Raw genomic sequence first — 15323 nt, 5'->3', positions numbered from 1 at the left:
CTCGAGAAATCCTTCCGTCTGTACAAAGAATTGGACGGTTTAAGGGCAATGATGTCCGAGGATATAGCTTTTTTACCAAAAGAATTTATCTGCACGTTCGCATCAAACTCCATCAATGATGCGTGGGATAAACTACCAGAGAATATGAAAATGGACCACGCCGTCGCAAGGTTCCGCAGATGTAGCATACATTATACACCAGGACCCGATGGCGATATCGTGGATGGACCGAATCCTCTAATTAAAGACTGTTTAGCTTGCAATCGCGTGTATAGATAATATGGACAATATTTACCAAAATAACAATAGAATTTATTACGATATATACAATTATATTCGCGTTTATATGTAGAATATTCGATAGAATTAATCTCAATTATATCATAGCTTATACATGGAATTAAAAAAATTTACTATTCGATAAAATTATAATCTAGAAATAGGATACATTACAAATATATATCTTTATAACTTTTACCCATTCTCCTCATACAAAATGTAAATGTTATGAATTTTTACTTGTGAAAAATATATAATCAATAATTATGAATTTAGCGTGGTTTATTCCTCGAAATAATCCATAAAATCATTATCGCTATCCTGTTCGTTAACAATATCATCATCATCGCTATTTTCAACATCTATAATTATTACGATAGTTTCATTCGCCCATTTTTCTACAATTATTTGCATACATATATCACCGTAATTTATATAATATTGGCTGTTTGGTCTCACTCGAGCAGCTCGCGCATCCTCAACGAGATCCCGAAGCTCCTCCAACGAGAACTCGCGTGTTGCTTCGGAAAAGCCTATAATTATCTCTTCCTCAGCCTCCTCATCCTCGCCCCAATCAATGCTCGACCACTCGTCGTTATCATCACTCGAATGAGATGACATTTTTTTCTTTCCAAAATTGATTCGCGATGAAAAATCTGTAAAAAGAGCAAGCCGAAATAGAAAAGTTGATGCTGCTGCACTCATCATTTATATGCATGATAAATCTCCAATTCAAAAAAGTTTCCACCTATTCAAAATGAGTGATACGGAGAAGGTGTGAAAGATACTAGAATTTTATTTTAATATAGTGCTACTCACCAATCCTCGTCCGAAAAATAACCATCATCGTCAGCCCTATCTATGTCTCCCAGGATTTCACGGATTTCATCAATCTGATCCAGAAATAAACCGAATTGAAAGCGTGCGTCATTATCATCACCGCCATTCCAAACACCCTACACCTCTGCTTCCTCCTCCTCCTCCTCCTCCTCCTCATCCTCCACATCACTCGATGATGATGATGATTCGAGATGATGCTCGCGAGCCAAATTATGTTCAAACTCGCGATGATCATCACCAACACTATCGTCAATACATCGCTCGGGGTCGATAATTAGCCTATCAGCATCACTATCAGTCAATTCATCCTCATCATCCTCCTCATAATAAGCCGCCCCTCTGCACACCCGCTTATATGTCGGCGATCGTGGTGGTGAATGGGGTGGGGAGTCTGATGGCCCCCTTTTCTGTCCGTTCATATTTTTTCGATATGATTCTAAAATTTTTCCAGAATTTTTATGGATACGATGATAGGGAATACAGAAAAGTTAAAACAAATCGAAAAAAACTTTTGTTAACATACTAATCAAATGCGATAATCATTACGGAATTCAAATCAACATTCACAGTATCGTAAGAGGATTGGCGTAGCACCATATACATATATATGTGTATTCTATAAAGTACTCACAAAAAATATAAACTCGTTGAAGTCTTGAGATTTTTCCAATGAACACCGATTTTTTTTCTTTCTCACAGCTCACTTTATCAAAAACGTCTGTTTTGACACGAAGGATTTTTCAAAATTACTAGAGAAGTTTTCAAACCATTGTTCGAATAAATACTAAAGGACTCGCACCCGCCCCCCACCGAGCAAAACCCAGCCGGCCAATCATTCGTAGAGCACGCATCACGTGACATAGAGACGAAAGAGTGACGCGGGGGAGGCGGTATAAGCTAGGAGAAAATTTTCTCAAGAGCTCGCCAGCTTTCCATTGCATACCCCACGCTAATATGGTTGGGGATGTGCAGGCTCGGACTTGCTCGCTATCAAGAGTCGTAAAACCCCAAAACTGCATGTGCACATACCATCCGGTGAAGAGCGGGCAAGATAAGATTTTTCTGACACCAAACACTGTTCGCCACTCGCTTTTCGTTGACCGATTTTTCCCACCACATGGCTCACGCTGCTTAACGACTCATAAAACCCAAAAATTTAGGGATGGTGGGAGGGGGACTGCGGACCCCGTCGCCTCTGACGTCATTTTTTACATGAATTTCATCTTCTCTGCAGAGTCGGGAGGGTGATGAAGAGCGGGCAAGATAAGATTTTTCTGACACCAACCATCCGGACGATTCGCCGATCGGTTACTTTCTGGAGGTAGATTTGGACTACCCTGTAGAACTCCACGAGGATCACAAAGACTTACCTCTTTGTCCCGAACATTTTACTCCCCCAGGTAGTAAAAATGCCAAACTCGCGACCACCCTTCACCCCAAAACAAAGTATATATTGCACTATAGAAATTTGAAGCAGTGTTTGAGTTTAGGATTGAAATTAGCGAAAGTGCATAGAATTTTGAAGTTTGCGCAATCTCCATGGCTCGAGCCTTACATCACGCTCAATACAGACATGCGTAAGCAATCTAGGAATGAATTTGAGAAAAACTTTTACAAACTCATGAATAACGCTGTGTTCGGCAAGACTATGGAGAATGTGCGAAATCATAAAGATGTTAAATTGGTTACAAAATGGGAGGGAAAAGGTGGTACGAGAACGCTTATTGCCCGAGCAAACTTTCACAGCTGCACCGTATTTGACACTGATATGGTTATCATTGAAATGAATCGTGTCAAAGTTCACTTCGCCAAACCTATTTACGTCGGCGCATCAATTCTAGATCTGTCAAAAATCTTTCTCTACGATTTCCACTATAATTATATTAAAACCAACTTTTCGAATAAACAGGCTAAATTGATGTATACCGACACAGACAGCCTTATTTATCAATTCAATGTGCCTAATATCTACGATATCATCAAACGTGATGTAGATACAATGTTTGACACCTCTGACTATCCGACCGAAAATGTGTATGGTATTCCCCTTAAAAACAAAAAACAACTAGGGCTGATGAAGGATGAAAATAATGGTAAAATTATGACAGAGTTTGTGGGACTGCGAGCAAAGCTGTACACATTTACTACGATGGGTGAGGATGGGGAAAAATATGACAGTGGCGTAAAAGTGAGTAAGCGTGCCAAGGGTGTAAGAAATTCATCGATAAATAGCATCACGTTTGATGATTATAAGCGCTGTCTGACGGCTTACCGAGAGTTGACTCTTCCACAGTGTTTAATACGCAGCAAAAAACACGAAGTAAGCACGATCGTACAAAAAAAATTGGCTCTGAGTTGGCAGGATGACAAGCGGCAATTGATACCCGGACAGACCGACACCGTACCTTGGGGATTTGTCCCAGCCCCCCCCCCCCCCCCCAATAGCTATAGGATAAACTTTAGACATAGAATTGATGTAAATATTTGATGTTTGACGCCTCGAACGATCCACCATCGGGCGGAAACGTTTCATGATCAATACGATATTTAATGGATTTGAAGTTTCAAAATGCGAATTCATATACTCAACAATTGTTTATTTATTTATTATTGATATATCAAGCAATTATTCATATTTATTCGTTTACCACGAGAAAAGTTTTCAGAAAATGAAAAAAAATTTTCAGGAAACGAAAAAAACTTTTCAGAAAATGAAAAAAAGTTTTCAGAAAACTTTTTTCCCATTTGATTAACACGTAAAAAAAGTTTTCAGAAAATGAAAAAAAGTTTACAGAAAATGAAAAAAAGTTTTCAGGAAACGAAAAAAAGTTTTCAGAAAATGAAAAAAAGTTTTCCAAAAAATAAAATGTGTAATAATCGTATGGCAAAATCGCATATTATCATTATTATTATCACTATTATTATTATCATCATTATTATTATTATTATTTTCGTAGTACAGAGTATGGCACATGTGCGCACAAAGGAGATAAAATGTGGAAATATTTGTATATTCAAAATCTTTTATTGTAATTCGGAAAATACATGCAAATTATGTTACATGTCTGTTTTATTTATCCAACTATTGTGCGAATTATCAAAACCCAACCACTTCACATAGAACAGATTCCTCCATTTGCGTAACACTTTCTCCACAAGGTAGCCGTCGGGATATTTCACTTTGGTGAGCTCTTCCTCGTAGAAGCCCCCCTCGATGGGATGATCTTGATAATCGGTAAGTTTGTAGGTGGGTGGATTGGTATTTTTCACCTCACTCACGGTGAATATTTCTGTCGTCCAATTGGGTGTGTAGCCTTTTTCGAATACATTCTTGTACTTGCTGATTCGAACTCGATCGCCTACACTGAATTTCCGCGCTCGGTCACTTCGTTTGATTTGCCGAGGCTTGTACACGCTACGATACAGCTGTTTTTCATTCTCCGTGCTAACATCCTGTAAGTTTTATTCGAATCGTGCGATGTTTGGTGTTGTTGTAGGACTTCATTAAATCATCCAAAATATTAATCCACTTGTGAAATCCTAGGAGAGTAAACCACATCCACATTTTATTTTTTCAATGTTCGACTAAAAACGTTCGCATATCGACGTCTTTAAGTTGCTGAGTGTCAAATACATGTTGATATTGTGCTGCATCATGAGGGCTTTCAATTTGCTGTTGTGAAATTCTTTGCATTGATCAACGTATAGATGTGCAGGTATACGGCTCTGGGTTAGTACAGATTTCATAGCAGCAGCCGCATCTTTCCCCCCACCACGGATGAGGATGAAACAAAAATGTGACAACGGTGTTAAAGTGGGTAAGCGTGTCAAGGATGCGAAAACTGCAACGATAAATAACATTTAATGATTATAAGAACCGTCTGAGGGGCTTGCCAAGAGTTGATCAACCCCACAGTGCTTAATACGTAGTAAAAAAATGCGAGGTTAGCTCCAATGTACTGAAAAATTGATCATGAGTTGACAAGACGGTAATATGCAACCGATACCTGGGGCAAACAGGCACCAGAACTTGGAGGGTGTGCTGCAACCCCGCAATAAACTAGCCGTAGGCTGGAACTGAGGGCATAGAACCGTTGTAAATATATGCGTTTGACACCCATGGCGATAGTTCATGAAGCAGAGACGTTTCGCCGGCAATACGATATTGAGCAGATCGAAGTTTTAAAATTCGAATACCGTGTAAATTCATGTATTCATCAATTATTTATTTATTTATTATTAATATATTGAATAATTATTCATATTTATTCGTTTACCACGAGAAAAGTTTCCAGAAAACGAAAAAAAGTTTTCAGAAAATGAAAAAAAGTTTTCAGAAAATGAAAAAAAGTTCATCAAAAAATAAAATGAGCATTAATCGTATCGAAAAATTATAGATTATCATTATTATTATTATCATCATCATTATTATCATCATTTGAAGGCCTTTGATCACGGCAGGCGATGGTGGAGGTGTCCCCTGCTACCAGGGTCCGGCACTATCGACGTCGAGGCCGCCTGCAGCCCCTCTCTTCCACAGTCTAGGAGGACCGCGATCCTCGCCCCTTCCAAGGTCGTCGCAAGAGCTGTCATTGCTCGCGTAGTAATGACCCCTGGATTTAGAGTTCGCATGATTGAGCTACGCGTACGACGTCCTGGCGTGCAGCTTCGGGGCGGCACAGCCAAAATATTAGTCCACTTGTGAAATGCTAGGACACAGCCGCCCCTGAAGCTCCGCGCCAGGACGTCGTACGCGTAGCTCAATCATGCGAACTCTAAATCCAGGGGTCATTACTACGCGAGCAATGACAGCTCTTGCGACGACCTTGGAAGGGGCGAGGATCGCGGTCCTCCTAGACTGTGGAAGAGAGGGGCTGCAGGCGGCCTCGACGTCGATAGTGCCGGACCCTGGTAGCAGGGGACACCTCCACCATCGCCTGCCGTGATCAAAGGCCTTCAAATGATGATAATAATGATGATGATAATAATAATAATGATAATCTATAATTTTTCGATACGATTAATGCTCATTTTATTTTTTGATGAACTTTTTTTCATTTTCTGAAAACTTTTTTTCATTTTCTGAAAACTTTTTTTCGTTTTCTGGAAACTTTTCTCGTGGTAAACGAATAAATATGAATAATTATTCAATATATTAATAATAAATAAATAAATAATTGATGAATACATGAATTTACACGGTATTCGAATTTTAAAACTTCGATCTGCTCAATATCGTATTGCCGGCGAAACGTCTCTGCTTCATGAACTATCGCCATGGGTGTCAAACGCATATATTTACAACGGTTCTATGCCCTCAGTTCCAGCCTACGGCTAGTTTATTGCGGGGTTGCAGCACACCCTCCAAGTTCTGGTGCCTGTTTGCCCCAGGTATCGGTTGCATATTACCGTCTTGTCAACTCATGATCAATTTTTCAGTACATTGGAGCTAACCTCGCATTTTTTTACTACGTATTAAGCACTGTGGGGTTGATCAACTCTTGGCAAGCCCCTCAGACGGTTCTTATAATCATTAAATGTTATTTATCGTTGCAGTTTTCGCATCCTTGACACGCTTACCCACTTTAACACCGTTGTCACATTTTTGTTTCATCCTCATCCGTGGTGGGGGGAAAGATGCGGCTGCTGCTATGAAATCTGTACTAACCCAGAGCCGTATACCTGCACATCTATACGTTGATCAATGCAAAGAATTTCACAACAGCAAATTGAAAGCCCTCATGATGCAGCACAATATCAACATGTATTTGACACTCAGCAACTTAAAGACGTCGATATGCGAACGTTTTTAGTCGAACATTGAAAAAATAAAATGTGGATGTGGTTTACTCTCCTAGGATTTCACAAGTGGATTAATATTTTGGATGATTTAATGAAGTCCTACAACAACACCAAACATCGCACGATTCGAATAAAACTTACAGGATGTTAGCACGGAGAATGAAAAACAGCTGTATCGTAGCGTGTACAAGCCTCGGCAAATCAAACGAAGTGACCGAGCGCGGAAATTCAGTGTAGGCGATCGAGTTCGAATCAGCAAGTACAAGAATGTATTCGAAAAAGGCTACACACCCAATTGGACGACAGAAATATTCACCGTGAGTGAGGTGAAAAATACCAATCCACCCACCTACAAACTTACCGATTATCAAGATCATCCCATCGAGGGGGGCTTCTACGAGGAAGAGCTCACCAAAGTGAAATATCCCGACGGCTACCTTGTGGAGAAAGTGTTACGCAAATGGAGGAATCTGTTCTATGTGAAGTGGTTGGGTTTTGATAATTCGCACAATAGTTGGATAAATAAAACAGACATGTAACATAATTTGCATGTATTTTCCGAATTACAATAAAAGATTTTGAATATACAAATATTTCCACATTTTATCTCCTTTGTGCGCACATGTGCCATACTCTGTACTACGAAAATAATAATAATAATAATGATGATAATAATAATAGTGATAATAATAATGATAATATGCGATTTTGCCATACGATTATTACACATTTTATTTTTTGGAAAACTTTTTTTCATTTTCTGAAAACTTTTTTTCGTTTCCTGAAAACTTTTTTTCATTTTCTGTAAACTTTTTTTCATTTTCTGAAAACTTTTTTTACGTGTTAATCAAATGGGAAAAAAGTTTTCTGAAAACTTTTTTTCATTTTCTGAAAAGTTTTTTTCGTTTCCTGAAAATTTTTTTTCATTTTCTGAAAACTTTTCTCGTGGTAAACGAATAAATATGAATAATTGCTTGATATATCAATAATAAATAAATAAACAATTGTTGAGTATATGAATTCGCATTTTGAAACTTCAAATCCATTAAATATCGTATTGATCATGAAACGTTTCCGCCCGATGGTGGATCGTTCGAGGCGTCAAACATCAAATATTTACATCAATTCTATGTCTAAAGTTTATCCTATAGCTATTGGGGGGGGGGGGGGGGGGGGCTGGGACAAATCCCCAAGGTACGGTGTCGGTCTGTCCGGGTATCAATTGCCGCTTGTCATCCTGCCAACTCAGAGCCAATTTTTTTTGTACGATCGTGCTTACTTCGTGTTTTTTGCTGCGTATTAAACACTGTGGAAGAGTCAACTCTCGGTAAGCCGTCAGACAGCGCTTATAATCATCAAACGTGATGCTATTTATCGATGAATTTCTTACACCCTTGGCACGCTTACTCACTTTTACGCCACTGTCATATTTTTCCCCATCCTCACCCATCGTAGTAAATGTGTACAGCTTTGCTCGCAGTCCCACAAACTCTGTCATAATTTTACCATTATTTTCATCCTTCATCAGCCCTAGTTGTTTTTTGTTTTTAAGGGGAATACCATACACATTTTCGGTCGGATAGTCAGAGGTGTCAAACATTGTATCTACATCACGTTTGATGATATCGTAGATATTAGGCACATTGAATTGATAAATAAGGCTGTCTGTGTCGGTATACATCAATTTAGCCTGTTTATTCGAAAAGTTGGTTTTAATATAATTATAGTGGAAATCGTAGAGAAAGATTTTTGACAGATCTAGAATTGATGCGCCGACGTAAATAGGTTTGGCGAAGTGAACTTTGACACGATTCATTTCAATGATAACCATATCAGTGTCAAATACGGTGCAGCTGTGAAAGTTTGCTCGGGCAATAAGCGTTCTCGTACCACCTTTTCCCTCCCATTTTGTAACCAATTTAACATCTTTATGATTTCGCACATTCTCCATAGTCTTGCCGAACACAGCGTTATTCATGAGTTTGTAAAAGTTTTTCTCAAATTCATTCCTAGATTGCTTACGCATGTCTGTATTGAGCGTGATGTAAGGCTCGAGCCATGGAGATTGCGCAAACTTCAAAATTCTATGCACTTTCGCTAATTTCAATCCTAAACTCAAACACTGCTTCAAATTTCTATAGTGCAATATATACTTTGTTTTGGGGTGAAGGGTGGTCGCGAGTTTGGCATTTTTACTACCTGGGGGAGTAAAATGTTCGGGACAAAGAGGTAAGTCTTTGTGATCCTCGTGGAGTTCTACAGGGTAGTCCAAATCTACCTCCAGAAAGTAACCGATCGGCGAATCGTCCGGATGGTTGGTGTCAGAAAAATCTTATCTTGCCCGCTCTTCATCACCCTCCCGACTCTGCAGAGAAGATGAAATTCATGTAAAAAATGACGTCAGAGGCGACGGGGTCCGCAGTCCCCCTCCCACCATCCCTAAATTTTTGGGTTTTATGAGTCGTTAAGCAGCGTGAGCCATGTGGTGGGAAAAATCGGTCAACGAAAAGCGAGTGGCGAACAGTGTTTGGTGTCAGAAAAATCTTATCTTGCCCGCTCTTCACCGGATGGTATGTGCACATGCAGTTTTGGGGTTTTACGACTCTTGATAGCGAGCAAGTCCGAGCCTGCACATCCCCAACCATATTAGCGTGGGGTATGCAATGGAAAGCTGGCGAGCTCTTGAGAAAATTTTCTCCTAGCTTATACCGCCTCCCCCGCGTCACTCTTTCGTCTCTATGTCACGTGATGCGTGCTCTACGAATGATTGGCCGGCTGGGTTTTGCTCGGTGGGGGGCGGGTGCGAGTCCTTTAGTATTTATTCGAACAATGGTTTGAAAACTTCTCTAGTAATTTTGAAAAATCCTTCGTGTCAAAACAGACGTTTTTGATAAAGTGAGCTGTGAGAAAGAAAAAAAATCGGTGTTCATTGGAAAAATCTCAAGACTTCAACGAGTTTATATTTTTTGTGAGTACTTTATAGAATACACATATATATGTATATGGTGCTACGCCAATCCTCTTACGATACTGTGAATGTTGATTTGAATTCCGTAATGATTATCGCATTTGATTAGTATGTTAACAAAAGTTTTTTTCGATTTGTTTTAACTTTTCTGTATTCCCTATCATCGTATCCATAAAAATTCTGGAAAAATTTTAGAATCATATCGAAAAAATATGAACGGACAGAAAAGGGGGCCATCAGACTCCCCACCCCATTCACCACCACGATCGCCGACATATAAGCGGGTGTGCAGAGGGGCGGCTTATTATGAGGAGGATGATGAGGATGAATTGACTGATAGTGATGCTGATAGGCTAATTATCGACCCCGAGCGATGTATTGACGATAGTGTTGGTGATGATCATCGCGAGTTTGAACATAATTTGGCTCGCGAGCATCATCTCGAATCATCATCATCATCGAGTGATGTGGAGGATGAGGAGGAGGAGGAGGAGGAGGAGGAAGCAGAGGTGTAGGGTGTTTGGAATGGCGGTGATGATAATGACGCACGCTTTCAATTCGGTTTATTTCTGGATCAGATTGATGAAATCCGTGAAATCCTGGGAGACATAGATAGGGCTGACGATGATGGTTATTTTTCGGACGAGGATTGGTGAGTAGCACTATATTAAAATAAAATTCTAGTATCTTTCACACCTTCTCCGTATCACTCATTTTGAATAGGTGGAAACTTTTTTGAATTGGAGATTTATCATGCATATAAATGATGAGTGCAGCAGCATCAACTTTTCTATTTCGGCTTGCTCTTTTTACAGATTTTTCATCGCGAATCAATTTTGGAAAGAAAAAAATGTCATCTCATTCGAGTGATGATAACGACGAGTGGTCGAGCATTGATTGGGGCGAGGATGAGGAGGCTGAGGAAGAGATAATTATAGGCTTTTCCGAAGCAACACGCGAGTTCTCGTTGGAGGAGCTTCGGGATCTCGTTGAGGATGCGCGAGCTGCTCGAGTGAGACCAAACAGCCAATATTATATAAATTACGGTGATATATGTATGCAAATAATTGTAGAAAAATGGGCGAATGAAACTATCGTAATAATTATAGATGTTGAAAATAGCGATGATGATGATATTGTTAACGAACAGGATAGCGATAATGATTTTATGGATTATTTCGAGGAATAAACCACGCTAAATTCATAATTATTGATTATATATTTTTCACAAGTAAAAATTCATAACATTTACATTTTGTATGAGGAGAATGGGTAAAAGTTATAAAGATATATATTTGTAATGTATCCTATTTCTAGATTATAATTTTATCGAATAGTAAATTTTTTTAATTCCATGTATAAGCTATGATATAATTGAGATTAATTCTATCGAATATTCTACATATAAACGCGAATATAATTGTATATATCGTAATAAATTCTATTGTTATTTTGGTAAATATTGTCCATATTATCTATACACGCGATTGCAAGCTAAACAGTCTTTAATTAGAGGATTCGGTCCATCCACGATATCGCCATCGGGTCCTGGTGTATAATGTATGCTACATCTGCGGAACCTTGCGACGGCGTGGTCCATTTTCATATTCTCTGGTAGTTTATCCCACGCATCATTGATGGAGTTTGATGCGAACGTGCAGATAAATTCTTTTGGTAAAAAAGCTATATCCTCGGACATCATTGCCCTTAAACCGTCCAATTCTTTGTACAGACGGAAGGATTTCTCGAGGGAGCTGGTACACTCCTTCGAATACCAACTCCTTAGTCGCTGCACATTTTCAAACGCGCAATTGTATGCCGGGATGTATTCAGAGTTGTCATCATACCAAATTGAGCCTGGCGCTGCTGCTTGCTGGAGGTTATTCGCTGGAGAGTATCCATAGTTCGCGTCGTGCCACGATGCCGCTTCCATATACCTCAATTTTTCCAGTGCAGGGGTATGATATGCAAATCTTCCATATTAATAACAGGGTTACCTCGTTGTACCATCGACGATCTCCGTCAGCCATGCTTTCTTCTCCGCCCCTTTGACGTATACGTAACACGCATTTTCAACCATTTTTATCACAATCTTCGTCACATCCTCGTGAGATTTGTTGCCTGCGTTCCATGATATTCCATGGTGATTGTGCGTCAACCATACATTGGTAGCTCTACATTCAAGTGGTAGGCTTGCCAAATCATAGGGCGGCTTGAAAATGATGTAATCCAGACCCGACCCGTTTACATTCACGACTGCGACTTCCTTGGGTACAAACTTCATGTTATGACCGATAAAACATTGCACGTCTAGGATCATCGCCATGTTGAGGAGTGGGAATGTTGCGCTCGATTATATACTGACGGATTGTATGTGGAAGACTGACTATTCCATCTCCAGCACACCCGCTTTTACCCCCTCGTGGATGAATTTTGTGGAAGTAGAGGGGGATCGCATAGTTCATTTAAGACGCATAACTGCATGAAAATTCGAACTTGTTGAATTCTCCACCAAGGTATTTCATTTGCAGACGATTTTCTCCGGCCATGCTACACATTTCAGTCAGCTGACTGGAATCTTCTTGTAGAACTCTTGCGATTCTCGGCGGTAAGAAGACGTTGTATTCTCCATCGATTGTCGCCAGAACACGTACCCCGAATTTTGTTTTGACCAGTCGTAACCCGATGACGTCATACACTCCCCCAATTTCGAGTTCCGACATCTTCTTGGTTGGCAGATTCTCCAGGCGGCTGACGTGGTTAACTTTTGCTAGATCCATCGCGTTTCGAGGTTATTTCACGAGCGAGAACAGTTCACAATGAGAATACGATGAGAACAGAGTGACGATCACGATAGACGTACGCTTCATATACCACCCACCCCCACTACAATTTTTCCATTGGACAAGTCTCGACACGCATATTGTGCGAGGAATTTTTATGGGGACCACTCCCCCAGTATCCCAGATTGGTTTAAGTGCATTGTCGGCACTATCTCAAAGAGCAATTTCCTGGAATTTTTTCAATAGATCTAGCAAGTTTTTACCCCATCTGATTTATGTGCGGCTTTCCGGCGCCAAACAAGTCTCGACAGGAATTATTTTGTGTGTGTGTGTGTGTGTGTGTGTGTGTGTGTGTGTGCGTCAAATCCTACGCAAATAGCCATCGAAAATGACCGGGGGGTGGGGAGGGGGGGGGCGGCGTGAGTGGCGGTGCGCCGCGAGTCGGGGGGGGGGCTAGGGGGGAGCTGGGTGGGAACTAGGGGGGAGCTAGGGGGGTTGGTGGTCCAGAACTCTCATATATACACTACTGGCACTATAAGATGAAAAACTTGGATAACCAAAGGCACGGAGCACAAGACCTGATAGTAGAAGGTTTCACAACATAAAGTGAAGGAGTGATTTTCCACCTTGTGAAATCTTACTTCGAAGTGACTAACATGTGACTATACATGGGTATAGAAATCAGCACGCGTGACGATGGGCTGTTGCATTGGTATTACTATAATCTTGCAGAAAAACTCGACATGAGACTCTGAAAATGTTAAAATCTTTAAACATTACTGAAGCAATATTATCGAACTAGTTTCGATGCATCATAAAGTTATACGAAGCGTTATGTGGATCTATTCTGCGATGATGGAGTATGTAATTGGAAATCATGAACGATTCACAAGTTATTTCAAATATTGCAACAAAGCTTGAATCCCACTAATCTCCCAGTGATTACTAAACGTTCAAAATAGTTCAACATCTCACCGATTTGCAAGTGATTTTCAGTCTGAAATGACAGCTTGAATTTTAGTGATTTTTAGAGATTTTCAATCAATTTCTCCAGTGAACGGCCTGATGATGACGATGTTCGATTCTGCGACTGGTCACTTATATTCGAAAAAAGTAGCTATCCATGCATACATCACATCGATTCTGCTTCAGTCAAAGTTCTGCTTTTACTCTAATACGTGTGTCACCATAGTCATCGTTCGCATAATTTATATGAGAACTAATGATAATATAATTTATACCCTGATACTCACTAATCTTCCGTCTCATAGCCGTCACATTGCATACTGATTCATGACTGATGATTGAAAATGTATTCCACGAAGCATGTTGTTTTGCGTGAGACAAATTTTTCTTACGTCAAGCTAAAAATCACCAGACGGTCAGACTTATTAATAAAACAGTTTTTTTACGATTATCTGACAAAAAACTCGTCTTTCCTGTAAACTGTACTTTAGCAACTTTTCACTCGTACGTTTTAGAACACGTCCAATTAATTATTGTCCCGATTATTCCAAAAAGTTCACTTTCATAAACCCAAAAGTGAAGGTATTATTATTCGAAAAAGCGAAACAATACTCTATATAATTTTGACGCCGTAATCTTCTTGGGAAAAAAAAAATTGACGCAAATGATGTTCACCGATTTATTTCCTACATTGGCAAATTATTCAGCACTAGCTTTGATATTCTTTTCATCCCTTTATTTTCATCGTGAGACGCGCAATTAACGGATTGTGTTTACGAAATTGACCGAGTGGGAATAATGAGCACGCGCTTTAGAGCTGCTCCGTAAGATTCTCCAAGCTATTTTTAGCCTAACATGTCATGTATACAGTTCAACCGTATCCCATTTATGGTCTGTTATGGTGGTCCAAAGAAAAAAACAAAATTCTTGAGCAAACTGACGACTTGGACGATGTTGGAATATTTTGGCTCTTCCTATCCCAACTGCATTGATTTAGAGCTGAAATGAAATTTCATGAAACATATGTTCTGAATCAAATTGTCAAATGTTGTCGTGAATCGTAAAAGGCGACAAACATATAATAATTTTATCGCTGTACGGATCAAACGCTTATCCTTGCGGAAAAGAGACTGCGGCCTGCGCGTTAATTTTTTTTTTCATTCTTAATATACTTGGCGCGAGACACCTTTGTATCTCTTCACACTACGTGGTGCTGTCTTATGACATTTACCACAAAATTTATCCTGTCAACATTCACACCAGCTAATTTCTATACCAAATATTAACAAATTATAACACATTTCTTGCCGCTATAGAGCGGCACTTACTTTTTAGAGTTGTATGAAACGAAAATCTTCTAAAAATGAGTGATATACGTGCTTCTTCTAATATGCTGTATTGTTTTCAAGATCCTTACACTTGTGAACAATGATCGAATCACGATGCCCGAACAAGTATCACTCTTGTTTGAAGTCCAAGATTTAGCTGTAGCATCGCCAGCAACAGTGTCAAGAGCTGGGATGGTTTATAATGATTATAAAGATCTTGGATGGCGTCCATATGTGACCTCATGGATGCAACAATACGAGGACAAGCCAGAGTATCAAGAAGAGGTAGGCAAGCTGCATATTAGTTGATATGAACGTGCCTATCCTAATCATGAATCATACATACCGCATGAAATT

At 39.7% G+C, this 15323-nt stretch overlaps 1 protein-coding gene across 1 annotated transcript in view; it reads left to right on the top strand.

The window, feature by feature from the left end:
• LOC107227614 (dynein axonemal heavy chain 2) overlaps positions 1 to 15323 on the top strand; it is a 732784-nt gene that overhangs the window by 388534 nt on the left and 328927 nt on the right. The window contains exon 20 of the mRNA XM_046746102.1: positions 15048 to 15251. Within this exon, the coding sequence (XP_046602058.1) occupies positions 15048 to 15251 (204 nt within the window). The remainder of the gene's footprint in view (positions 1 to 15047; positions 15252 to 15323) is intronic.

Source organism: Neodiprion lecontei, chromosome 7 (assembly GCF_021901455.1).
Source record: "Neodiprion lecontei isolate iyNeoLeco1 chromosome 7, iyNeoLeco1.1, whole genome shotgun sequence".
Lineage (NCBI taxonomy): Eukaryota > Metazoa > Arthropoda > Insecta > Hymenoptera > Diprionidae > Neodiprion > Neodiprion lecontei.
The sequence above is the reverse complement of the archived record's forward strand: the minus strand, read 5'-3'. Positions and strand labels throughout refer to the sequence as shown.